Source organism: Hipposideros armiger, unplaced genomic scaffold (assembly GCF_001890085.2).
Source record: "Hipposideros armiger isolate ML-2016 unplaced genomic scaffold, ASM189008v1 scaffold_72, whole genome shotgun sequence".
Taxonomy (NCBI): domain Eukaryota; kingdom Metazoa; phylum Chordata; class Mammalia; order Chiroptera; family Hipposideridae; genus Hipposideros; species Hipposideros armiger.
In genome coordinates this window covers 2,869,054-2,893,146 of record NW_017731422.1, presented here as the reverse complement: position 1 = coordinate 2,893,146, position 24,093 = coordinate 2,869,054, and the positions used below count along the sequence as shown (strand labels likewise).

The 24,093-nt window shown below is 55.4% G+C and overlaps 4 protein-coding genes across 20 annotated transcripts in view; 2 read left to right on the top strand and 2 right to left on the bottom strand.

Moving 5' to 3' along the window:
* TJAP1 (tight junction associated protein 1) overlaps positions 1-9,857 on the top strand; it is a 23,898-nt gene extending 14,041 nt beyond the window's left edge. For 10 of the 17 annotated variants that reach the window (XM_019642687.1, XM_019642677.1, XM_019642685.1 and 7 more), the window contains 9 exons: positions 2,174-2,271; positions 2,972-3,097; positions 4,744-4,772; positions 5,529-5,690; positions 5,899-5,965; positions 6,191-6,220; positions 6,987-7,094; positions 7,198-7,281; positions 8,020-9,857. In XM_019642687.1, the coding sequence (XP_019498232.1) occupies positions 2,999-3,097; positions 4,744-4,772; positions 5,529-5,690; positions 5,899-5,965; positions 6,191-6,220; positions 6,987-7,094; positions 7,198-7,281; positions 8,020-9,126 (1,686 nt within the window). In that variant the 5' untranslated portion in view covers positions 2,174-2,271; positions 2,972-2,998 and the 3' untranslated portion in view covers positions 9,127-9,857. Of the gene's footprint in view, positions 1-780; positions 948-2,173; positions 2,272-2,971; positions 3,098-4,743; positions 4,773-5,528; positions 5,691-5,898; positions 5,966-6,190; positions 6,221-6,986; positions 7,095-7,197; positions 7,282-8,019 lie in introns of all 17 variants that reach the window. The other 7 variants (XM_019642689.1, XM_019642684.1, XM_019642694.1 and 4 more) reach the window with 5 other exon arrangements.
* Positions 9,858-10,303: 446 nt separating this feature from the next.
* On the bottom strand, positions 10,304-13,282 carry LRRC73 (leucine rich repeat containing 73). Its single transcript, XM_019642698.1, has 6 exons — positions 12,900-13,282; positions 12,119-12,279; positions 11,636-11,758; positions 11,158-11,258; positions 10,788-11,010; positions 10,304-10,638 (listed from the first exon to the last, which is right to left on the bottom strand). The coding sequence occupies exons 1-6, from the start codon at positions 13,169-13,171 to the stop codon at positions 10,568-10,570; spliced, it is 951 nt and encodes a 316-aa protein (XP_019498243.1). The 5' UTR covers positions 13,172-13,282; the 3' UTR covers positions 10,304-10,567.
* Positions 13,283-15,238: 1,956 nt separating this feature from the next.
* YIPF3 (Yip1 domain family member 3) lies at positions 15,239-19,882 on the bottom strand. Its single transcript, XM_019642696.1, has 9 exons — positions 19,622-19,882; positions 18,796-18,993; positions 18,501-18,607; positions 17,140-17,185; positions 16,910-17,002; positions 16,622-16,753; positions 16,148-16,261; positions 15,828-15,951; positions 15,239-15,727 (listed from the first exon to the last, which is right to left on the bottom strand). Exons 1-9 carry the CDS (start codon positions 19,700-19,702, stop codon positions 15,579-15,581), a joined length of 1,044 nt encoding a protein of 347 aa, XP_019498241.1. The 5' UTR covers positions 19,703-19,882; the 3' UTR covers positions 15,239-15,578.
* A 44-nt stretch (positions 19,883-19,926) lies between these two features.
* POLR1C (RNA polymerase I and III subunit C) lies at positions 19,927-23,747 on the top strand. Its single transcript, XM_019642697.1, has 9 exons — positions 19,927-20,076; positions 20,199-20,270; positions 21,608-21,715; positions 21,956-22,088; positions 22,371-22,490; positions 22,570-22,722; positions 22,870-23,019; positions 23,134-23,250; positions 23,405-23,747. Exons 1-9 carry the CDS (start codon positions 20,008-20,010, stop codon positions 23,521-23,523), a joined length of 1,041 nt encoding a protein of 346 aa, XP_019498242.1. The 5' UTR covers positions 19,927-20,007; the 3' UTR covers positions 23,524-23,747.
* Positions 23,748-24,093: the final 346 nt, after the last annotated feature.

The following is a 24,093-nucleotide window of genomic DNA, read 5'->3' as shown; positions in this document are numbered from 1 at the left end:
GCACCCTCCCCACCCCAATCTCCCACCATTCGTCCCAGAGAGTCCGTGTCTGCATTTATGCCCCATTTCACTGCCAGGCACATCCACACAGTCTGCCCCCTCAGCAAGCCAGACTATCTGGCTGTGGGAGCCCTGGGAATATGTGCTGTGGGGCTTGGGAGTGGGGACTTGAACTTGAGGTGAGGACGAGCTATAGGTTGTGTGGCAGCTAGAGCTAGGACTGCGAGTATGGAGAGAAGCCGCTCTCCTTACAGGTAGAATTATCAGGTACCTGAGTGTGTCCCTGTCCTCCCTGCCCACCCACCGCCCGTACTTGTGTCCTGGTGCCTAGAGGACAGTGCAGGCATCGGCAGGAATAGGGGTTAGGGAAGAAAAGTGGCTGAGAGTAAATGGGGCTACACAAAGGGCCTGTGGGGAGAAACAGGCTACTCAGCTGATAGGATCAGCTCAGGAAGGGAGCAGAAGCCTAGCTTCTCCCTGGAGAAGGGGAGAAGGCAGAGGCCAGCTTGGGAGCCTCCCCTGGGTTTTGCAGCATCTCTTTGGCTACCTGTGTTTCTGGCTCTATCTCTTTTCCAACCTGTATACACCCACCCACCCCCACCCCCGCATTTACACCCTTTAAGTATCAGCCCTGGTACCCAGGCTTGCTTGGGATTTTCTGGACTTCTCCCCCAGGCCATAGGAGCTCTCACCCTGGAGCTCTGTGGAGGGCTAGCCCTGGGGAACCTGTGGGGGTGATTTATTTGCTCCCCACACCCCAGGAATGTACTGTCCTTTCAGGCCCGCCCGGATTCCTGCGCAGGGAGTCAGCCCGACCCAGCATGCTGCTTGTGCCCTGTGGGGACACGTTCTGCCTCACCGTCAAAGGGGTGGAGGTTGGCGGCTCGTGCCTGCTGTCACGCCCTAGCTCCCCCAGAACCCCAAGCCAGAGACCAGGCTGCCCAGAGGTGGGAGGCCACTCCTCCATCCCCGCCCTCTCTACCCCCTCACCATTCTTCCTGCCTCAGGCCTTGTTGGAATGTGACAGGAGTCATGGCCAGGGCATGTCCCAACAGCAGGAATACACGCTTCAGCCCGCTAGGCCTCCCTCAGCCCCCAGCTCTGTTTAGGTGGATGGCAGTGGGAAGGTTGTTTATGCCCAGAAGGCCACCTAAGGTTATGACTGCCTCTATTGGTCCCTGTGGTGGCTGCTGCCCCCGTGCTGCAGCTCAACTTATTACAGGTGGGGGCAGAGCTTCGAACCCCAGGAACCTGGAGGGGAACATACAAGTCACTCAGTCCATCCACCATGTGCAGATGAGAAGCAGGCTTATCCCATGAGGAAGGGCCACACAGTGTGTGAGCATCATCACTGAGCCTGGAACCCAGGTGTCTCAGCTCCCCAGGCTTGGATTTTCTACACCAGTGTTTCTCAACCTTGGCACCATAAACACTGTGTGCGGATAATTCTTTGTTGTGCGGGCTGTCCTGTGTATTATAGGATATTTAGCAGCAGCCCTAGCCTCTACCCACTAGATAGTGATAGCACCCACACCTGTTGTGAAAACCAGAAATGTCTTTAGACATTTGCCAGATATCTAAAAAACGGAAGAAGGGCGACCAAAAGCACCGTTTGAGAACCATCATTGCTCTAAACTGCTGCCTTTTCAAATGTTCTCTCCTAGACCTACCCCATTTCATCACAAAGTCTATTTACCACCACTGTACACAGAGGTGGTCTTTGGGCTCCTTCTAGAGACGTTGCTAGGAGCTTTCTCCCCAGCATTTTCTTGCATCTCTACTAGGCTTTTTCCTGGTATTCTCTTCTGCAGTCCATGTTCTCCAAATCTCTTAGTTGTTTCCAGGCTCTGAAAAGCCTGGGAGATGAACAGGACAGATGTGGGGGAGGATAGGGATAGGACAGGACCAGACCTATTTCAGAGTTGGGCCTGTGAGTAAGCTGAGACCATGAACACACAGACACACATGTGACAGTACTGCACAGAGAAAGGCAGGACCCAGTGCTTCCAGTCCTGCCTCCACCACTTTCCCCTCAGACACCCTGTGCCATGCCTTTCCTGCCTGGCTCTTCCTGGGGGGCCTTCCAGGCCCTGGACTGGGCAGGCTGGCCTGTGGCATTGACAGAGAGGCGGCTGACACCTGGTTTCCACTTTCTTCCCTTCTCTGGTTTCAGGAGCTGTTGGCTAGAGGAAGTGGAGGGGCTGTGGGATGCGGAGAGCCGAGGGCTAACTCCCGGACAGCGGAAAGGAGCGAGCTGCCGACAAACAGACGGTATGTCCCTGTGAGGCCTGTGCCCCCCACCTCCCCATGTGGCTCTCTTCTGGGGAGGCTGGCAGATGAGGCAGGCAGCTGGCTCTTCTTGGTCGGAGGCTGGTGAAAAGAGAGTGGTGGAGGCCAGAGGAGCTTGGCCATCAGGGCTCTCTAGAGCTCGGAGACCCCCGCTGAGGAGCCTGGGTTGGGTGAACATCCTCAGACCTTTACATGTTGGTTATAATATTTTTAAGCTAACATTTATTGAATATTTCTTAAGTACCAGGTACTGTTCTTAGTGCTTTACATAGTTTTCACAACAACCCTATGAGATTCGTGTTTCTTACCCAAATTTAGAGTTGAGGGCGCTGATGCATGGGAGCACTTTTCCCTCCGAGGCCCGCTCTGAGCCCACAGAGGAGAGTGGTGGGCTGCCCTTCAGACTCCTCAGGCACAGTCCACTTCCTGGTGCCCCGGCCCTGGGCCTTGCGTTTCCCACCCTTCTGTTCCCATTGGACCCGTGCCCCCCGTCCTGCACTCTCCTGCCTCCATGGGCACCGACACACCAGAGTCCAGCCCTTCTGGTGACCCCAGCAATGTCCAGGCCCATTTGCCTGCCTGATGGCTCCTATATCTGTCCCCTTTTACCATCCTTTTCCCCCTCAGTCCAGAGACCTCTTGCCCTCGTTTCTGAGCCGCCTCCTTCCTTGCTTCCCCTCAGCAGGTCGAGGAGCCCTCACCTCCCAGAATGACCAGTGCAGCCCCTGCTAAGAAACCCTACCGTAAGGCACCGCCCGAGCACCGGGAGCTGCGGCTGGAGGTTCCTGGATCTCGGCTGGAGCGGGAGGTCAGCATGACGGGACCCCGCACTGGCTGGCGGAGCCAAGCCCCTGAGGCTGGGTGTCTGGCTGACTTCTCCCACCTGAGGGGACTACTGTCCCCCTCGCCCGAGTTGGGAGGAGAGTATGGCATTGCTGATAGCACCTGGGGCCTCCTAGCTGCAGCAGTGCTGGTGGGGGCGGTGTAGGCTCATGGGGTGGCAGCTGTTGGCACATGTCCACATGCCAGAGAGCCCCAGAGTCGTGGTAGCTCAGCAGAAAGGATCCCATGCAGACAGTGTTGTTCTTCCTGCAAGAGGCAGCCCACCAGATTGAGGCGTCCCAACCTGCTGGAGGCTGGGACTCCGGTCCTCCACTCATGGAGAAGAGCCGGTCAACCTAGGGCCCTTCTGGGGGCTGTTGGGAGGCCGTGCTCCAGCTACTGCCACCAACCCAGCTGTTCCTCACTGTCCCCTGGAAGTCTGATCTTTCCTCCAGCTTTGCTTTGTTTGCTCGCATTTGTGAGATACATGCTCCCAGCTAGGAACGGTGTTAGGTTCTTAGGAGGCCTTCAGTCAACTGCAAATGACTCTCCAAGTCAGTCATCCTCTCCCATTAAGCCTACTGATGGGAGGAAACGCATGTTGGGTGGTTTCTTCTCCTTGCTGCTGTGTTGCAGTGCCGGGGGTACACTTACAGAATTGAGACAAAGGTAGCACACGCTGAGCATCAGGGATGCCATGGCCACTTTGGTCAGCTTCAGGGCAGACTTGCCCACTTCAGGTCAGGGTAACATTAAATAAAAGGGCCAGGTATTGTGTGAAATGCCACCCAAGGGGCCTTGCCCTGCTTTGTAGATGAGGACACTAGGGCTCAGCAAGGTTAACATAACCAGTGTGTGGCAGAAAAGGAGCAAATCCAGGTGTCAGCGGCTCCAAGGTCCATGGCCTGGCCACCCACCTCATTTTCCTGCCCCTGACTGACATTTGAAGCAGTCGGCTCTACTTGGAGTGGTGGACCCCTTGATATTCCCCTCTTGCTGTAACACATGCGTCCTCTGCTTTGTGTCTGGCCGAGCTCTGCCTCTTGCACCATGACCAGCGTGGGGTTTTGGGAGGATGGGCAAGAGGTTAAAAGCAAGACGACACTCCACTCCTCTCAGTTGGGATCAGCCCAGAGGCTCTCCTTCACATACGTACTTGCACCACCCTGGCCTCTATAAGGGCCTGATTCTGCCTCATTGTCAGAGCTTGGAACCCTCCTCTAGCTCAGCCTGGTTTCTTCACTTCCCTGGAAGGGCTCTGCCATGCCTGCAGGGTTACCAGGATCCCAGCAAACAGCTGAGAGGCTCTCTTTATCCCTGGGAGAGGTAGCATGGGTACCAGAACTTATTTGTAGCTGGCTCTGGCCTTAAGAGAGGGATTAGAGCTGGTGTGGGTAAGGGTGAGGGTTGGAAGGGGGTGTTGAGTCTTCTAGTTGGCATGAGAGAGAGTAATTGAGGCTTGTCTGGGCATTACTAGATTGCCTCCATCTCTGCAAGGCCTTGCAGCCCACTTCTGCTGTGAGAGTCTTTGGGCTTCAGACATGGCCCTTTCCAGGGCTCTTTGGAGGGTGGGCCAAGCAGGAGGCCAGTGGTCCAGAGCTGAGCCTCAAGCTTCTATTCTTTTGTGCCCAGGAGCCCGCGACTGACGCAGAGAGGATGAAGTGAGTACCTGCCCGAGAGCTCGCCCTACCTCACCTCAGTCCCTCTTAGCTCCAGGCGAGGCTATTGGTATAGTTGAGCTTTTCCTTGGATTAGGTAGAGGTGAAGGTTGGGTTGGGGTGGGGTGTTTTAGGGACTCTGGGAGGAGGCTTGATGTTGTGGATATTCCTTATGGAAAAAGGTTTTGTTCCATGGGCTCCAAGAGAACCTGGAATCAAGGAGGGGATGGCTCTGCGGGCCTGTTCTTGCCAGCGGCCCTTCCCCAGCTCCTGGCCCTCCTGTGCCAGCTGCCTCCCTGCAGCCCTTTCTGTCGCCACGTGAGGCCTCTGGAGAGGAGGGCAGTGCTGGGCTGGATTTCCACGAGATTAATAATGGAGCAGCCTGATTGTGCAGTGGGGAAACTGGAGCTGGGGGGCTTGGTGGCCGGCTGGTTTGGGCTGTAACCAGAGACAGACTGGGAATTATACCCCCATCCAATTCTGTCTTCTCATTCTTCTCCAGTGGGGGGGAAGGGAGGATTGGACTGCTCTCTACCATCCCGTCTGCCTCCCCCAGCCCTCCAAGCCAGGTCTGTTCTCAGGGCCAGCAGGCCTACAGAATGCTGTCCCAGATTCAGGCTGAGTCTCAGGGAGTCCCCTGCCCCCAGCCGCCTATCCTCATGTCATCCCTACTCCTTCCTTTCTGAGCCCAGCCTAGGGCTCCAGGACTGGCCCTTCTATCTCTGATGCCCCGCTGCCCTTGACCCCTCACCCTGCCAGGCTGTTAGAGCAGGAGAATGAGGAGCTTCGCAGGCGCCTGGCCTCGGCCACCAGGCGCACCGAGGCCCTGGAGCGTGAGCTGGAAATCGGGCAGGACTGCCTGGAGCTGGAGCTGGGCCAGAGCCGCGAGGAGCTGGACAAGTTCAAGGACAAGTTCCGCAGGTATGGGAATGAGGGGCCAGGACACACTTGCATGCATCTCCCCACTCATAGGAGGTTAGCTGGGAGAGGCCTCAGAGATCATCTGATTCTGATGAGAAAACGAAGTTCTGGGAGAATGACTTGCCCAAGATCCCATATCAGGGAGGGGCTGAGCAGGGTCTGAAGGATGGGATCCTGACCCAGGGGTCTGCCTTGTATTCCTCTACAGGCTGCAGAACAGCTACACAGCTTCACAGAGGACCAACCAGGAGCTGGAGGACAAGCTGCACACGCTGGTAACCTGTCCAGGAGGGCAGCTGGGCGGGCACTGTGCTCACAGCATAGCAGGGCTGGGACTTGCAAGGGAATGCCATTCTGCCCTGGGGCTTGGGGAGGGGGCAAGGGTGGGGAGGGGACCGCAGTGTGCTGTGCGAGTCAGGACCGTCTTAATGCTCACACTGTTTCTCTTCTCTCCTCGTCTTCCCCTCATGCTGCCACCGTTGCTGCTGCTCTCCTGTCAGGCCTCTCTTAGCCACAGCTGGATTTTTGCAGTTGCGTCTGAGTTTGTGTGTTTTCTCCCTTGCCCTGGCCTTCTCCTCAGCTGAGACCTGGGATTGCTGGGGCCCTGTTCATCTCCCTCTGCCCACTCCTTTCCCCTTCCTTATGTGAGGCCCTGTCAGTAGTCAGTGCCTCCTTCCTAGGGGACAGCTGGGAGTCTGCTCTTGGCTTGGGCAGAGGTACTGATTGATGGCACCACTGAACACTAAGAGCTTCTCAATTGCAGTGGCAGCAAGCCCAAGCCACTGCGGGGAGGGGGCTGTAGATCCAGCCCATGAGCTGAAGAGCAGAAGGCTGCTTTTGAGCCTACAGTTCACTCCCTGCTCAACTACAGTAGATCATCTCACAGGCTCTCCCAGCTGCCACCCAGCCCACTCCCTCCGCCCTCCTCCTAGCCTGATCCTGGAAACTACATACATAGGTTTCAGTGCCTGGGTTTGCAGTTACTGCCTCTCAGGCACCAGCTGCCTTGCCTGGCGTGTAGAGCCCCTCGAGTTCCCATAAGGGGTGGGCAGTTCCTCTGTCTTGGACCCAGGCAGCAGCAGGTCAAGCTCAGAAAGCCCCCGCTCTACAGTCAGCCCAGAGAACAGGAGAGGTGTCTGGTCTCCTTCTGTCTGTCCTCCATCTGTCTCTGTTCTGTCTGCCTTGGCTGCCTTAGCACCTGTGGCTTCCTGTGTCTCTGGGCTGGGGGGAGGGGAGGGAGACGAGGAAGGGCTGGCTGGGCTGTGGGCTGGGTTCACCCCGAGTCTCGTGCCTCAGATCAAGAAGGCCGAGATGGATAGGAAGACACTGGACTGGGAGATTGTGGAGCTGACCAACAGGCTGCTCGATGCCAAGAACACCATCAACAGGCTGGAGGAGCTCAACGTACGTGCGCCTCGGCGCCCTTCCTCACTGCAGCTGGCCTTGCCCTGGTCCTGCCCTGCCCCCCTGGGCAGGGCTGGGCTCTGAACCACGTCTGTGTCTGCAGGAGCGGTACCGGCTGGACTGCAACCTGGCTGTGCAGCTACTCAAGTGTAACAAATCCCACTTCCGTAACCACAAGTTCGCTGATGTGAGTACAATACCCTCCCCAGTCCAGCCTTTTCAGGACGACCCTAACTCCAGTTTCTACACCTCTCTCTATCCTCCTGCATTTACCCCTTTCTGCTTTGTCTCCCCCTCACCCCTATGTCTCCTCTGAAGCCAGTCAGCTTTGCCACTGCTTGGTGTCCTGTGTTCTCTCAAGGGTCCATCACCTGGGCTGGGAGCTGGCCCTGTTGGTGTTTTTGGAACAGAGACAAGGAGAGAGGGACTCAGTTTCAGGAGCCCATACAGGGAGGGGGGGGGGCGGGACAGAGCTATCAGCCATAAGAATACTGAGAGAGGATTAGGCCCAACTGATCCCCTTGCCCCAAGGGACAAACTCTAGACCCCAGAGCCTCAGCCCCAAGGGGCCTACAGGAGTGGAGGTATTCCCAAGGTCAGTACAGATTCTCAAAATTATGTCTGGTTTGGGCAGAAGCTATTGCTAAGATGGGGAGATAGACGTTTGAGAGTATTTGTGCCTTAGCACTAGTTCTGGGTTCAGATCCTGGCTGTGTTCATCAAAAGTTTCGTTACTTTACCCCTACTGAGCCTCAATGTATCCATGAAACGAGGATGTACCTTGGCGTGCTGCCAACACAGGAAATAGCAAAGTGCCTGGCACACAGTGGTACTTGTATGTGGCAGCCATGATTTTTGCCACAAGTCAGAGTATCGGAGGTTGGGATCGTTCATGTCTCTCTTCCCTTCTGCTCCTTCACTCCAGCTGCCCTGTGAGCTCCAGGACATGGTTCAGAAACACCTGCACAGTGGTCAAGAGGCCACCAGCCCGGGCCCGGGCCCTGCCCCCAGCCTGGCACCAGGGGCTGTGGTTCCCACCTCGGTCATTGCCCGGGTGTTAGAGAAGCCGGAGTCTCTATTGCTCAACTCAGCCCAGTCGGGCAGTGCTGGGAGGCCCTTGGCTGAGGACGTGTTTGTGCATGTAGACATGAGTGGGGGCGCCCCAGGTGATCCAGCCAGTCCCCCAGTCCCTGGCAGCCCCACCCCCCAACCCAACGGGGAGTGCCGCTCTCTGAGCACTACTGGGGGCTCCCCAGAGGAGGAGCTGCCCCTGCCAGCCTTTGAGAAGCTGAGCCCCTACCCCACCCCGTCTCCACCACACCCGCTCTATCCTGGCCGCAAGGTGATAGAGTTCTCTGAGGACAAGGTGCGAATCCCCCGCAACAGCCCGCTGCCCAACTGCACCTATGCCACCCGCCAGGCCATTTCCCTGAGTCTGGTGGAGGAGGGGAGTGAGCAGGCACGCCCCAGCCCAGTGCCCAGCAGCCCTGCCTCAGCCCAGGCCTCACCCCAGCACCAGCCCCGCCCAGTGCCCCCTTCGCTCAGTGCCCCAGCCAGCTCCGCCAGCTCCGAGGAAGACCTGCTGGCCAGCTGGCAGCGGGCCTTTGTGGACCGCACTCCACCACCGGCCGCTGTGGCCCAGCGCACAGCCTTCGGACGGGATGCACTCCCTGAGCTGCAGCACCATTTTGCTCTTAGCCCCACTGACAGAGATGAGGTGGTTCTGGCACCTTCTTCCCCACCTGGTGAGCGAGGGCTTTTGCTGCCAATGGAACCTGACTCTGGCCTTCCCAGGGAAGAGGAAGACGAAGAGCTGAACCTGCCCCTCAGCCCCGAGGAAGAACAACAGAGCCTGCTGCCCAGTGACAGTGGCACAGAGAAAGGGCCTGGCACTTCCCACACCGAGGGCAGGGCCTGGGCCCTCCCCAGCTCCGGCCGCCCCCAGCGCAGCCCTAAGAGGATGGGGGTGCACCACCTGCATCGCAAGGACAGCCTGACCCAGGCCCAGGAGCAGGGCAACCTGCTCAACTAGGGCCCCTGCTTGCCTTCCCGCCACTGCTGCACTGGGACTGCAAGGAGGCCCTACCCTTGCAGCTCAGGGTCCCCTCCTCCGCCAGGCTCTTGACTAGCCCCCCTTCAGGCCTGCACAGCTCTGTTCCTGTGCAGGGAGGGTCAGGCGGGCCACACCAGGCCCTTCCGCTGCATTGACTGTGACTGGCACCAGCTTGCCTCATGATTTCCCCCCTTTTCTTGTGGAATATTTATTCTCCAAAGGTAACATGCAGCCAGGGCTCAAGACCTTTCTTCAGCTCAGCCCAGTCCAAATCGGGCTGTTCTAGGGAGCTGAGGGGTTTATCACATCAGTGTTCCTCCTCCATCCTCCTTTCATATCCATGAGTGTTTTTTTGTTTTTTTGGGGGGGGATCATTGGGATTATTAACTTCTAATTTCTATTTTTTTATTAACCTTTCTGTTTTCCGCCTGTATCCCTCTCCCCCCAGATCCTCTGCACAAGCTGTTGCCTTCAGGGGGCCTGGCACAGTGGGCCTTCGGGGGTGAGGGAGGGGCTGACTCAGGGCTCTCCTCAGCTATTTCCTTCCTCCTTCAGGAAGGGAGTAGAGAGTGGGACTCAGGGGCCTCAAGGCTGGGCTCTAGGTGAGGCCTGCCCCCCTCCCAACCTTGACTCTAGACTGTTACTCCCAGCTTTGGGAAATTTTCACATCGATGACTTTTAAAATTAAATAAAACTATTTTACTGCTATGGCCTAATATGTCTATTAATGACCTTCCATCTGCTATTCTCCCCATTTTTGAGTATTCCAGTCCTTGTGATGTCCTCCTCTTTGCTAGTGACTGCCTTGCCCGACTCTGCCTGGGGCTTCCCTGGGCTCAGCATCAGGCGGTGGAAGAGGGTGTACCTCAAGTAACCTTGACAGGGCCCCTGACTCTTCCCTTGACATAAGAGTCCAAACCAGCCCAGTTTTGGAGGTGGATTCTTGACCTTAGTTATATCCTTATGGGGCCTGTGTTAAGGTGTCATCTCAGAACCCCAGGTCCTAGAAGTCCGAAGCCTGAGCCAGACCTGTTTGGGACATTTGGGGCCAGAGGACACTTTGGCTGTGGGATGGCACTGCCCCCTAGAGGTCCCTAATGGTATTTCCAATTCCTCCCGTACTGCCGGCCCCCAGTGAGCACAGCCACACGCCAGGTTGTAGAGTTCATAAAATCTCTTCCCAGCCAGCGGGCTGCAGCCAGACCTGCCAACAAGTCCAGAACCATTGCCTTGAGTTCAAGTACCGCCAAGGCTGTTGCTCATTCACAGCTTCCAGAGCCTCCCACCACACTGCCAGGAGCTGCCAGAGCCCCAGGCAACCCCCGCTCCCTCCCGCGCCCCAGCGCCTGACCCTGAGATCTGGGACAAGGTGCTGGAGACATAGACACATATAATGATGTGTAGAAACCCAAGTGAAGAGTCACATCTCGGTCTCAGCCAACAGACTGTCCCCTAGTCCTGACGTCATTAGCACCATCTGAGAGCTGGGATCTGTGGAAGGGCAGAGGAGCTTTCAGGCCACCATTCATCCCTCAGCTGGGGACCACAAATAGGAGAGAAATGGCCTAGGTTACCCGTACCCACCCTCCCAGGTCCCAGGTCTCTTCAGACTGGCTCCGATCAACCTGCAGGGCTCTTACCACTGGGGCACATCCAGGAGCTGCTGCCTCTCTGGGGGGCAGCAGGCTCCCGCCCCCTCTCTCGTTCCTGGGTGTCACCAGACCCTCCTGCGACCTCCTCTTCTTCTTCTCCCTCAGAAAGGAGGTCACAGATCTGCTGCTGCAGCTCTGGGCTAATGCTGTTCTCAGCCAAAACGAGGCTCCGCAAAGCTGTGGGGTAATTTTCTACCATGTCCAGCAGGGTCTGGGGTGGAGAAGGGAACGGAAAAGAATAAACACAGTTAAGGTGGCTCCCTGACTCCATCCTGCCACACCTTTAGTATGTCCACAGACACCCCGGCTAGCTTCCACCCCTACCTCTGGCCGTCCCCAAACCATGAAGATGTCTCACCTGAGCTGACTGGTTGGTGAGCCCTGTACCCTCCAAGTCCAGGACCTCTAAGGTGCGGCTGGAGGCCACAGCTACAGCCAGCATCCCTGCCACGTGGTCACCTAGGGAGACAGCACACATGCACATACCTGCATACATGCGCAGGTCTGCTAACCCTTGTTCCCGGCAGCCTCCCCATTGTCCCAGCAACCTTAGATCCCACCCCCAGGTCAGGAAACAATTGATAGGTGGCCAGGAAGGGAGCACCGTGGTTGGTGAGTGAACACATGAAGCAAGCCAGGCAGGCCCAGGGGTGGTGATCATGCTTTGATCTGCCTGATGGTCATCTGGTCCTCCACACAGGTGGCTCCTCTACTACCTCCCAGACCTCCCTCCATCTTCCCTCCCCCAGTGTGGGGGCTAGCATGGCAACCGATAGTCCTAGGTTCTTGGATGGGGGTGGGAGGTGAGAATCTAAGGGGGTTTTCTGGAACCTCACCCAGGGGGTTGTAGTCCAGATTGAGGACGCGGACCTGGGAGCTGTGGGCCACAGCAATGGCAAGGCGGCTCCAGCCCTTAGGGGTGATGCCAGGGTTGGCACTCAGCGTTAGTTCCTTCAAGCCTGGGCAACATCATAAGGAGAAGCCAGGATGGAGAAGGTCAGGCACTCCTTAAGCCTCTAACCTGCCCTAGGTTTCTGGGGTGTCCCTAATGACTTGGAGCCACCCCACCCCCACCACAGAACTTCAGGGCCATTAGAGACCCATGCTTTCCCTTGCCCACTGGAACCTGGGTTCCAGATCCTCCATCCCGCTCAGCTCTTAATCCTCCTTCCTGAGAGGATTTAAAACATTTTCACCCACACTGTCAGAGCCCTCAGCTCTGGGCCACACCCCCTTCCCTGGGCCACGCCCCCTGCCCTCTGCACTTAGCTTTTTATCAAAGCTACACCAGCCCATGCCCTCAGCAGGGCCCTGCTCACCAGACTTGGCCCCGTCTGGGGGGAGGAGGCCACAGATGAGGTTGATGGCTTCATCACCCAGCATGCAGTCCCCCAGGTCCAGGGCCACAAGGGCAGGGTGGAGGGCCAGGGCTGGGTTCAGCAAGGCCAGCCCTGCATCTGTCAGGGGGCTCCCATGCAGGCTGGGGGTTGAGATCAGAGAGCAGAGGTTACTGCAGTCATCAGCCCTATCTGTAAGGGGAAGGGGTACTTTCCCTTAGGTGAGCCCCAGAGGTAAGCAGGGCACTCAGTCACAGCACTGGGGGGAGGCCTTGGGAAAGGAGAAAGAAAATTCTAGATTCTAAAGGAATACAGGTAGAAGTGGAATTCGGTTTCTTTTCTGGGGCAGGGACTGGGACCCAGGACAGAGCAGAGAAGGGGGGCAGGGGTGGATTAGGATCCCGGAGTAGGCAGAATATAGGGCAGGGGTCTAGTCCCCAGAGCGGGGTTCCTTCCTGGGAACTGAGGAGCTGCCCCCAGAAGTCAATGCGGATGATTAGGAGGGAGGTACACGTGCCCTGCCAGGAAAGGAGGGTATCTCATCTCCTTTGGGGTGGGGCTGCGTGTGCAAAGTCTGGAGAGAGGGGATGTGCTTGGAGGGTATTGTGCAAGCGTGGGCAGAGGGATGAGGGGTGTGTGTAACGGGGGAGAAGGGGTGCTGGTGGGAAGAGGTGCAGGAAGGTGTGTGGAGGAAGAGGAGGTGGCAGGGGACTGCGAGGAGGGGTGCAGTGCCCGGGACCCCCTTACGAGGGGGCGCACTCACAAGAGGGACTGGATGGAGCGGTTGGTCCGCAGCGCCTCCGCCAGCTGCTTGATGCGGCTGGGGCTGGACACGACGCCTAGGTTAAGGTTGAGCTGCGCCAGGGACGTGGCCCCGGCCAGGGCCCGGCAGATGCGGCCGAAGTCGCGGTCGCAGAGGCGGCAGCCGCGCAGGGAGAGCAGGCGCACCGCGTTGTCGCGCAGGCCGCGGCAGATGTCCCGCACCTCGGCGCCTGACAGCGGCTCCCCCGAAATCTGGATGGAGCTGGGCAGCATCGTGCCCACGGCTGGGCCTCCCGGGCCGAGGCCCGGGACGTGGGCGAGGTTGGCGGGGCCGCGGGCGGGGTCGGGGCTGAGGTCGGGGCCCGGGCTGGGGTCGCGGCCGGAGCGGGGGCACAGGCGGCGGCGGCAGAGGCGCAGGCGGCAGCGGAGGCGGCGGGGGCGGCTGCGGCTGCGGCGGCGGCTGCGATGGCGAAGAGCGCCGGGGCCCGGGCCGGAGCCGGCCGGGGTGGCGGAGGCGCCGAGGTCGCCGGTCGGGCTGAGACCGCGCGGCGCTGGGGCCGTGGCGGACCGTGCTGTCCGTGTCTGGGCCGTGGGCTGGGCGCTGCTCTGCGCTTGTCCTTGTCCGTCGCAGCTGCAGCAGCGGCAGCTCAGGGGCCGCAGTTTAGGACGCGCGGGACGGGTTCCCGCTCAGAGGCCGCTCCCTCCCTTCCTCCAGCTTGGCTTTCTCTACCACGCTCGCAAGGAGAGGAGCCCGAAGCGGGCAGACCGGCAGCCGGCGGCAAGCGGCAGCCTGGGCTTGGGCTCCTGCACCAGAGCGGGCGGTGAGTTCCCATGGCAACGGTCGCGTCACCACCGCTCGCCCCGCCCCTTGCCTAGGCCACGCGGGCCCACGAGGTTTGCGCACACCCGGTGATTCAGGAGCGGTGGGGACGCTCTTCCCTTGGGTGCGGGGCCAGACAACAGGTAGAAAGTAGGTAGCAGGGTCGAGGCCGGCGACTGGCATGGGAGGGGAGGGGAGAGGAGCATGGAGGCGTCACTTGGATGGCGTTGACCGCGTTCTTTTGCTCATTCTCCCGTCGTTCCTCATTCCTGAAGGCCAGACCCTTGGTGCCTTCGCTTGGATGCTAGGCACGCCCTCCTGTTTGGGTCTTCAGGGCCCTTTAATCCAGGCAGGCCTCACCCCGTTCCCTCGTCCCCCGCCCCCACGACGGAAGGCACATCGTGCGAGGGGACTCCAGCCCACGAGGACTTCCACGCGTGCCTCTCGCCAAGATGGTGGCCTCGCAGCACCGGCCCCAGAGGCCAGGCCGGGCAGAAGCAGTCTGGACCACCAGGCACAGGAGAACCCCAAAGGGTCCCTGGGGCAGGTGAGCCACAAGTAGATGCAGGGTACTGGTGCGGCCCCTTCCCCAGGTGCGTAGGGCACTGCTGATGCCCTGAAACTGGGGTAGCCCAAATAAATGGAGTGCCAGGATCAGCAACCTGGAGTGGTGATGGGGTGCGGAGCGTGGGCTGGAGCTCTCTGGAAGGACACACTGCACTGTGTGGGCAGTACTGTTGGGACTTTGTCCACTGGTGATGGTGTGGAGATTCACAGAACATAGGGGTCACCTTGGGCAAATGAAGGGCAGGTCTTTCTTAGTCCCTTTATTAGGAAGGAAAGATGCTGACCTAGATTTACTAGGGTAATGATTTTTTTTTTTTAAATGAGTAATGTAAATGTAGTGAAGAGGTCAAAAAATTCTATTCCCTCTGTTAATCTGTTAAGTGGAGCAGATTAAATGGGTGGTGGGTGGATGGCGCTATGCTTGGGTGGTGGTTGCTCTTAAGAGTAACCAGTACTCTTGAAGAGGAAGGGCAGAGAACTCCTGAAGAGCTTCGTTTCTCTGGCCCCAGTATAACCAGGGCAATGCCAAGTTTGGCTTCAAATGTGAGCCCCCCACAGGAAAATTATCCTTACATAATGGCCCAGGTCCATAAGGGTCTTGTAATGCTATGGGGTTGAATTTGGGAGTTTCTGTCCAAATGTCATTGGTCCATTGGTGTCCCAAGAGTGCAGCTGAGCTCAGGCTCAATCTGGGTGCTTTGTTCCATCAGAATTATGGTTCTTGTGTTTGAGGCCTCCCTGCTGCTCCATGGGTCAGGTGTCCCCTTCCCTTGGGGGCAGGTTCCATATTCAGTCACTGCCTTCATTGTAGCCTGGGCTGTCTCCCTTCATCCTGCCTTTCTCACCTTACATTCTGAGGGTATAAATAAGGGAACAAGACATTCTACCTCGGCTGACAGAACAGGCAAGTGTACAGGAAGTAGGATGGCAGGGAGGACCACAGGAGTGGTAGCTGCAGTTCCAGGCTTCAATCAATATTTTAATTACCAAGTCTATATTTAGCAAGACAACGTGGGAGAAATAAAGAAGAAGGAAGGGATGGGTGGTGACAGGGCCTCACAGGCGCTTGACCCACTTTCTGCACTGGCTGCAGAGCTCTGCAGTCCTGGCCAGGAGTTCCTGGCCTTGTGCCCTTCAGAAGCCCCAACCGGCGTCAAAGGAGGTGCTTAAGCGGCTCCAGCTCTGTGGCAGCTGCAGACCCCATCAAAAAGACACATGTCATCAGTACTCTTCTTTAATCTTCCTCCACTCCGCAGCTGGGGAAAAGGGAGCCAGCCAAGGATTTCAGGTGGGTCAGTGTGACTGCAGGGTCACCGCAACAGCCTTGGTTGTGGCATTGAGCACGACAGCTGATAGCCTGGCAGCAGGGAGCACAGCAGGGATGTCTCTGGGAACCCTCTGCATGGGTGGGATGTTGGGACCCTCCAGTGTGTCCAGGATCCCTGAAAGGAGGATAGAAGGTGAGCGTGAGTTGGCAGGGCACCGCCCTAGGCAGCTGAGCTGTTCTCCCCCTTACCCGCACCCAGGCCTCCTGTCACTTACCCTCTACAACCTTGTGGTAGGCAAAATGCAGATAGAGCAGGAAGAGCATGTGCAGGGCAGCCAGGGTGCCACAGAGGAGCAGCCGCTGTGTAGGGCCCACAGTCCGTGACACCAACACTGCCACCTAGGGCCACAGAAAAACAGCTCGGAGGGCCTGGCTCCAAAGGGAGCAGTATGGAGACGATAATTCTCCCTAGAGGGGAATCTTTGGGCTCCTTCGTCCCACTCAGCCCTTTGTGGAGTTTGGCCTGAGCTCTGGGCTGCTTTCCCCAAATCCCCAGGAGGACAGCCCACCCCTGGAAATCCCCTGCCCAGCTTACCATGCGCAGGGTGGACAGCCCCCCCACCAGCAGCCAGAAGAGGTAGAAGAGGGCATGGAGGTGGATATTATAGGTGATGAACAGGACAATGCAGTGACCAAAGAGGCCATAGCCCTAGGAAGGAGGATGGTAGAGAGGAAAATCACTCAGGCTGGGCTGGCCTCTGGACCCTTATGTATCTTTTTTTTTTTTTTTAATTTAAGCTGAGCCATCCTGCCACCTGTTGGCAGCTTAGCAGCAGCTCAGCTCAGGCCAGGACTCGAACCACTGTTGCTCAGAGTTCACACTCTTGAGCGAGCTCTTAACCAACTGAGCCACTCGGCTGGCCTGGACCCTTATGTAGATCCTGAGAAATAAATGGGTCAACCGGCCAGCTTACCCATTCCTGGCCCTAGGGCCCCAGGACAGGTGCAGACCAAGGCCTGGCTACTCTTTTAAGATCACTCTTGCCCACCACCATACTGGACTCCTTACCAGCAGTGCCAGCATCTGGAGCATGGTGATCTGCGCGTTGCACAGGTAGGCGAGGAAGTAAATGAAGGATGAGACGCCCAGCCAGTAGCCAAAGCAGGTGCCAATGGCTGTGCCCATCAGGGTGCCCTCCCGCTGTGGAGTGAAGGCTCTACTTAGTCCTGGGAGGCCAGTGGTCTCAGCCTCACCCAGGGCCGTCCTCAGGGCTGCTTCTAACTCACTCCACCACTGTCTCTTTGGGCAGCTTTCAACTCAGTTCAGCCACCCCCCAAAGTCCTCTGTCCTGCTTACGATAATGGTGTCAGATGTCTTCATCCCGTGGAGGAGGATGGCAACCAGCGTGAAGACCAGCATGAGAGGTCCGTAGAGCTCACCTGCAATTTTCTGTCAATATACCAACTCATTCAGGCTGGAGGGTACAATGGCTCCTCTGTTTATTCCTTCCCAGGCTTTGCCTGGTGGCCCCACCCTCGGCCCTGGTGCCTCCCCCGGCTCTTCTAGTCATGCTACCCCCTATTCACCTGGGGGAAGTTGACCATCTTGATAGGGATCATGGACTCCAGGAGCCTGGGAGAGGAGAGAAGAGATGAGAGCAGAGGCAGCGTCCCTAGGCTATGAGGTTCTGGAGGGCCTGAATCTTATTCATCTCTCTACCTCCAGAGAACATGCTGGATGGTAAAGGGGGAAGAGGGTAGTGAAAACAGACAGGGAATCAGGAAATGACTTCCTCGCCCCTAAAAATGCTTTCAGGAAGGACAACCCTTTGATGCTGTGCTGACTGATGCCGCAGCAATATGAACTCAGGGAGCCCAGCTGGGCCTTGGGAGAGGGCTTGACAGTTTACCTATTTGACCTGCTCCCTTTTAAAAGGAAAACCTCAGCAGAGAATACCCAGAATTCCAAACTGTGATAGTGAAGCCCTGAAGGGAAGGTGTTACTTGAACGAACCAGTGTGTCTCCTGCCTCTGTCTGCTTACAATTCCTCAAGGCACCTCCGAGCATTTTCTTAAAATGCATTTGAAGTGGTGTGAAAATTCCAGGCAGAAGGAATAAAAGTACAAGTCACTTCCCCATTCTCTTCTTAAGTGGCTAGCTCCTAAAAATACCTTCGAATTTGGCTAGATTTTACCCCCCTCTAGGAAACCTGCCCTGTTCCACCTCCAGCCTACTCTGGGTCAGGTGTCCCTTCTGTGTGTCCCTTCAGAGGAAATGAGTGCTGCACTATAACTACACTCGAGGGCAAGGCTCTCATCTGTCTTTACCGCTAAGTCAGACACAACTAGTAGTGTGCCTGGCACAGAGCAAAAGCTTAGTAAGTACTTGCTGAGTGCACTGGGTATTTAGTAAGCAAGGCTTAAATTCAAGTATGAACAAAGAACCAAGCTAAGATTAATTCCAGTTTTTGAAGTCACTCAACAACTATGTACTGATATTCTGGTTCAGAGGCTGTTCTGGTGCTTGGAATCAACACAAAACAGAGCCTGCTTTTGAAGAGGTCTCTGGGGAGACAGACCCAAGAATAAGAAAGTACAGCACTGCTGAAGTGTTCTTTGTTAGAGGAGAGCGCAGAGCTCTATGGGAGCACCAGGAAGGACAACCTAAGGATGGGGTTGAGGAACGGGGAACAAAGGAAGCAACATTTGAGCTAGGTTCTGAGCGAAGATGAGTAGCTTACTAGATAGACAAGAGGAAGAAGGCAGTGTGTTATCAGCATGTCCTGTTCTGGGATTGACAGGAAGAATGGTGTGGCTGGGGTACAGATACAGTGATGAAGGCTGGTGGCATCACGAAGAGGGGTGTCTAAAGACTAGGTCTCTGGCTATAGTATGTTTGAAGGACTAGGTGTGAAGAGGGCGGCTTTTGTCAGGAGAAGGATCCTCACCTGCTTCGCACCTGGGCAGGCTCCACATCAAAGTAGGGTCTCAGGATGTCGATGTTGGCGTACAAGCTGAAGGCCCTGGAAGCTTGTCTCTTTCCTGCCTGCCACATCTGAAGAAAGAAGACAGGTGGGGTGGGTGGGTATTGTGAGACCCTTGGCTCTAAGCCCTGTTGCTTATTTTCTGTTGGATTTCTACATGGTTCGAACTGGATAAGCTGGGGTGACTGACCTTCACAAACACCAACCTGGGGCCTCCTAGGTATATTTTTCCACCTGCCAGGTATTCCGTTTTGCTTACCTGATCAGCCACCTGCCGGCTGAGCTGTCCCTTAAAGCCCTTCATGCCCAGGAACTCGCCATCCTCTTCTTCAGCAGCGGCTGCATCAGCATCTACTTCTTCCTCACGCAGGCGCTGATGCAGCTCGCCCATATCCTCGAAGCTGGAGCCTGAGGTATCGTCCATGTTCTCCATGTCAATCACAGCTGAGCTCCCACCCTGTGAAGACAATAGCTCCTAGTGTGCGGACCTTTCTGCTCCATCCATTGTCTTTCTCTGTTCATCTCAGGACTTGGGGCTTTGTCCTTCCACTGATGGGGATATGGCTCGGAATCACCATAGATGCTGCCACTCTTCTCATTTGCTCTCAAAACCTTTATTGTTTGGCTCTTTTTTCTAGCCTGGGAAACCTACTCCCTATCGTTCATACATGTCTTTCTCCTACCTTCCTTACAAAGCCTCAAAGGGCTGCAAAAGTGCCCACTTCCTTTGTCTTTCCCAACCCCCATAAAAGGTTGTGCACACAGTATGGTTTTTTTAGCCAGGGCATCACTCATCACTGCCCCCCCCCACCCCACCCCCGCTGCCCTGCCTGACCCCAACCGACCTCCTAATTTGTCCCGAAAGCAAGAGCGGATTGGCCCAGAGACCCGAGGCCCTCTGACTGGAGTACAAGTCTGGCCTTTTCAGGTCATCACTAGGTCCCACTGACTTTCGTGCGCACGAAGACCCAAAGGAGAGAAAAAGTGCTGCAAATGGAGCAGACTTCCAGGTCCCAAGTGAGAGTCCTCACGACAATTTAGGATGACTGCCGGCCCTGGGGCAGCTGGAACCTTGGGGCCATTACCTGGATGTTTTCTTCGAACCCTCCCCATTCTGGACCAGCCCCGTTTCGGGAGCCGCCGGCGGGCGCCGCCGTAGCTGCCATGTCCCTCGAGGGCTCCCGTCGCTGAAGCCTGCGCTAGTCCCGCGCGTGGAAGAGTGGGATAAGACGTAGGCCTGAAGGAAGGAGAGGTCCAGGGGTAAAAAGAGAGGTGGGATGAGCCGGAAAGCAAAAAGGAGAAGCCCGGATGTTTGGCGAAACTAACTTCCGGAAGCTGGGGACGTGGACGGAGAGGAGGCAGAAACTCGCGATATTTAACCTTCCAGGCGGTGGGGCGTTGCCACGGAGACGGAGGAGGGCGATTAGAACGCACGCGCCAGTTGCTACCCTAGTCACGTGGGGGGTCGAAGATGGCGGCGGCCCAGGCGGTAGAGGAAATGCGAAGCCGCGTGGTCCTAGGGGAGTTCGGGGTTCGCAATGTAAGCTTTGTGGTCTTGAGCTAGGGAGGGGAAATAAGAGTGGAACAGGGATGAGTTGGGGTCGGAGTGGGGACGGGCTTGGCCTCGCTGCCCCTTCTCGGACAGACTGCTCTCTGCTCTAGGTTCATACCACCGACTTTCCCGGTAACTATTCCGGCTATGATGATGCCTGGGACCAGGACCGCTTTGAGAAGGTGGGTGGCCGGAGGTGTTGGGAGAGGATATGAGGATCGGATCGTGTGAGCTGAGCAGCCTGTGCCTCAGAAGCTGTCCTTGGGTTTTGCTCCGTTCATAAAACGTTTGTTGAGTTCTGTGTTAGGCGCTCCGTGTACACGGTTTCCGCGCTGTTCGCCCGAAGGGCGAACATGTTCAGTTTTGCTGGGCAAGAGCGCGCGTAAGCAAATGATTCCAGTATAATGTAGTAAAGGCGGTTGATAGCAGTAAGGACGACCGGAGGTGGGTCGGGGGGTGTCCCATTCCGCAGAGGCACTTAATCTAGAATGGGGAGGAGGGCAGAAGTATGGAAGATTTCCTGAAGGAGGTGACATCCAAATTGAGCCTTGAACGATGAGCAGAAGCAGAGAACAGCGAAGGGTGAGAAGGGACTAAAAACAGAAGCTAAATTATAAAGGCTTGTGTGAGCTGTGCTGCGGGAATGTCCAAGCAAGCAGTTCATTATTGCTGGAATGTCAAGTGGGCCAGTATGAGCGGGAGGCAAGATTGAATCAAGTGTGTCTTTGACACTGTAGGTGACAGAGCAAAGGGGAGATAGAAGGTAGGTTTAATGATTGCTTTGATGTCCCCCTTCATGGTGGGAATTGCTTTGGTGGATCGTGGTGTCATTTATTGATGAGAAATGGGTCTGGGGAATGATGATGCCTGCATTCAGTTTCCTTCAGGTGGAGAAGTCTAGCAGGCTAATAAAACATATGTTTGAATTGAGATCAGAAGTGAGATATAATTTGGGGATAGTTGCTAAAACCATGAGTGTGGTTGACATCACCCCGGAGAGAAAACTTGGGGAATAGTTTTGGGAAAGCAAAAACTTGGGAAATAGTAATACTTATGGAGTAGGTGGAAGACAGTGAATTTAGGATTGATCAGAGAAGGGAGAGAACCACACGATTGGTGCTCAGATATCAAGGCAATAGAATTTGAAAAAGGAGGGATCCTATCAACAATGTCAAAATACAACAGAGGAGTATAATAAGGACTGAGTAGTGTCAACTGGACTAAGCAGTATGGAAGCATGTTCTTTAGTAGAATAACCTTTGTGGATGGTCTGGCTGGACGCCATACTGCAGAGGGTTTAAAATGAATGGGAGCTAAAACCAGGGAGACTTTTAAAAAGAAACTAATAAAGGAGCACTTGGGGAAGACGGAACATCTAATGAGGGACATCTGGGCAGAGGGAGGTTTTTGGATGAAACAATGTTAATACCTTGAGGGGAATATGGGGCGCGGGGGAGGGGGGGCAGGTTTTGACTATACAGAGAGCAAGCTTCATTTAGTGTTTTTCCTGTCCCTTTAGAATTTCCGTGTGGATGTGGTACACATGGATGAGAACTCATTGGAGTTTGACATGGTGGGAATTGATGCAGCCATTGCCAATGCTTTTCGACGCATTCTATTAGCTGAGGTATTGGTGGGCATGGTGACGGGTAGAATTGCATGGGGAAATCATGCGATTTACCTCGCTTGTAGAATTGTTTCAAGGTTTATTTTCCCTGCAGTTTTGCTGAGCATTCCTCCTGCTCTTTTGTAAACTTCCATCAAGGATTCTTCTAGGAAGAGGTCTATCCCTATCTATGTCAGCAGGCGGCAGGGAGTAGATGGGGCGTCTATAGGGTCTTTGTAAAATGATTGTTTTGTTGGGCAGGTGCCAACCATGGCTGTAGAAAAGGTCCTGGTATACAACAATACATCCATTGTCCAGGATGAGATCCTCGCTCATCGCTTGGGGCTCATTCCCATCCATGCCGATCCTCGTGTTTTTGAATATCGGAACCAAGGTGAGGGTTTGAGAAAATGAAATTTTTGGGGAAAGGGAGCAGCTCTCCTCTGCAGACTAAATTCTAGAACCAGACTGTGTTCAAATCCTGGACTAACGCATGGCCTTGGTCAAGTTACTAATCTTTTGGTACATCATTACTTTTATCTATGAGAACCCCTGCCCTTGCTTTACTAAATTTGTCGAGGATTAAATGAGAAATTTAATGCATTCAACATGGTGCTTGGCACCCAAATATTCACTAGTCTTTTAAAAGCTGTCACCTCCTCCTCCCTTTGTGCAGGAGATGAAGAAGGCACCGAGATAGACACACTGCAGTTTCGGCTGCAAGTCAGGTGCACTCGGAACCCCCATGCTGCTAAAGATTCTTCTGACCCTAATGAACTCTATCTGAACCACAAAGGTGAGTATTGGTAGGGTAAGGAAGAGGGCCCACCTGCTGGTGGGTGCTCGTTTTAGGGACTGATTGCTTCTTCCTCCAGTGTACACCAGGCACATGACATGGGTCCCCCTGGGGAACCAGGCTGACCTCTTCCCGGAGGGCACTATCCGACCGGTGCATGATGATATCCTCATTGCTCAGCTGCGGCCTGGCCAGGAGATTGATCTACTCATGCACTGTGTCAAGGGCATTGGTGAGAACCCCGTGGGCTGCCCTGGGTAGGAAGATAGTTCTAATACAGTGGGGTGAGGTGTGACTGAGGGAGTCAGGTAAGATGTGAGTGACAGTGGGCCTTTGGGAATGTGAAGAAGGGTTTTCCCACAGGCTGTTTTCCCTCTAGGCAAAGATCATGCCAAGTTTTCACCTGTGGCAACAGCCAGTTATAGGCTCCTGCCAGACATCATCTTGCTTGAGCCCGTGGAAGGGGAGGCAGCTGAGGAGCTGAGCCGGTGCTTCTCACCTGGTGTCATTGAAGTGCATGAAGTCCAAGGTATGGTATTTGGGATGCTGTTCAGGTCAGGACCTAAAGTGTATTTTTTTTGAAGGTAGCAGAGAAATACAAGCTGTGAGCTCATGTATTCATAACATGGTTTGTTTACATTAGGTAAAAAGGTAGCCAGAGTTGCCAATCCCCGACTAGATACCTTCAGCAGGGAAGTCTTCCGGAATGAGAAGCTAAAGAAGGTTGTACAGCTTGCTCGGGTTCGGGACCATTATATCTGTGAGTACCAAGTGGGTGGGGGGTGGGGAGGGGAGGGGGTGGTGCGGCTCTTTAGTGCTACAGCTTCCTTGGAGTCCAGATGTGGAATCTAGCAGTAACTTGTACAGGAGCTTTTGCAAGCCCTACCTGGGCTAAAATGTCTCTTTGGTTCCAGTCTCTGTTGAGTCAACGGGGGTGTTGCCACCAGATGTACTGGTGAGTGAAGCCATCAAGGTACTGATGGGGAAGTGCCGGCGGTTCTTGGATGAACTAGATGCAGTTCAGATGGACTGAGGCTTGCACCAGACTTAGTGGCATGGCTGGGCTCGGATGCTCCTGAGGCAAGCTGAAGGTTTTGGGTTCCGACCTGCCACCGCAGGACTGCTCTAGAGTGCCCTGAGTTTGTGGGACAATCCCAGCTTTATTTCAGTCAATACATTTTGTTAAATGTGTCACAAAATGTGACTTTTAAGCCTTTGTAAGGCTTTAATGTAAATAAATTCAAATCCAAACAAAAATTGTTTTGTTGGAGACCACTTATTCAGCTTTGGTCCACAAATATGGGGCCTTACCTAGAACAGGTTTGGCATTATTTAGTAGTTAGGAACATAGGGCTCAGATGTCATTGCAGGTCAGGGCCAAGCTCCTCCAAAGCCTCATAAGAAACGCCAAATTGAGGTGTTTTCTGGGGGCACAGACTGTATGAAAATACTGTGTGCCACTTAACCTATCTCTTGGATAACGGAGAAAATTGCCGATAGTAAAAAGGTGGTCCCTAGCAGTCAAATTACACTGCTATCAAGAGCCACACGAGGAAGAACAGCAGTTCCCTTTGGACAGTCCTTTAGGGTTAGATTCAGCAGC

Bases quoted from the DNA above. Each gene is read 5' to 3' on its own strand.
- LRRC73 (XM_019642698.1), bottom strand. From the start codon at position 13,171: ATGCTGCCCAGCTCCATCCAGATTTCGGGGGAGCCGCTGTCAGGCGCC. The intron at 12,280-12,899 runs GTGAGTGCGCCC...CTCAACCCCCAG, and splicing joins CGCTCCATCCAGTCCCTCTT to CCTGCATGGGAGCCCCCTGA. The intron at 11,259-11,635 runs GTGAGGTTCCAG...CTGTCTCCCTAG, and splicing joins TCTGGACTACAACCCCCTGG to GTGACCACGTGGCAGGGATG.
- YIPF3 (XM_019642696.1), bottom strand. From the start codon at position 19,702: ATGGCAGCTACGGCGGCGCCCGCCGGCGGCTCCCGAAACGGGGCTGGT. The intron at 18,608-18,795 runs GTAAGCAAAACG...TTCTTTCTTCAG, and splicing joins GCCGGCAGGTGGCTGATCAG to ATGTGGCAGGCAGGAAAGAG. The intron at 15,952-16,147 runs GTAAGCTGGGCA...CTGTGGCCCTAG, and splicing joins GGCTGTCCACCCTGCGCATG to GTGGCAGTGTTGGTGTCACG.
- POLR1C (XM_019642697.1), top strand. From the start codon at position 20,008: ATGGCGGCGGCCCAGGCGGTAGAGGAAATGCGAAGCCGCGTGGTCCTA. The intron at 20,077-20,198 runs GTAAGCTTTGTG...TCTCTGCTCTAG, and splicing joins GGGAGTTCGGGGTTCGCAAT to GTTCATACCACCGACTTTCC. The intron at 23,251-23,404 runs GTGAGTACCAAG...CTTTGGTTCCAG, and splicing joins GGTTCGGGACCATTATATCT to TCTCTGTTGAGTCAACGGGG.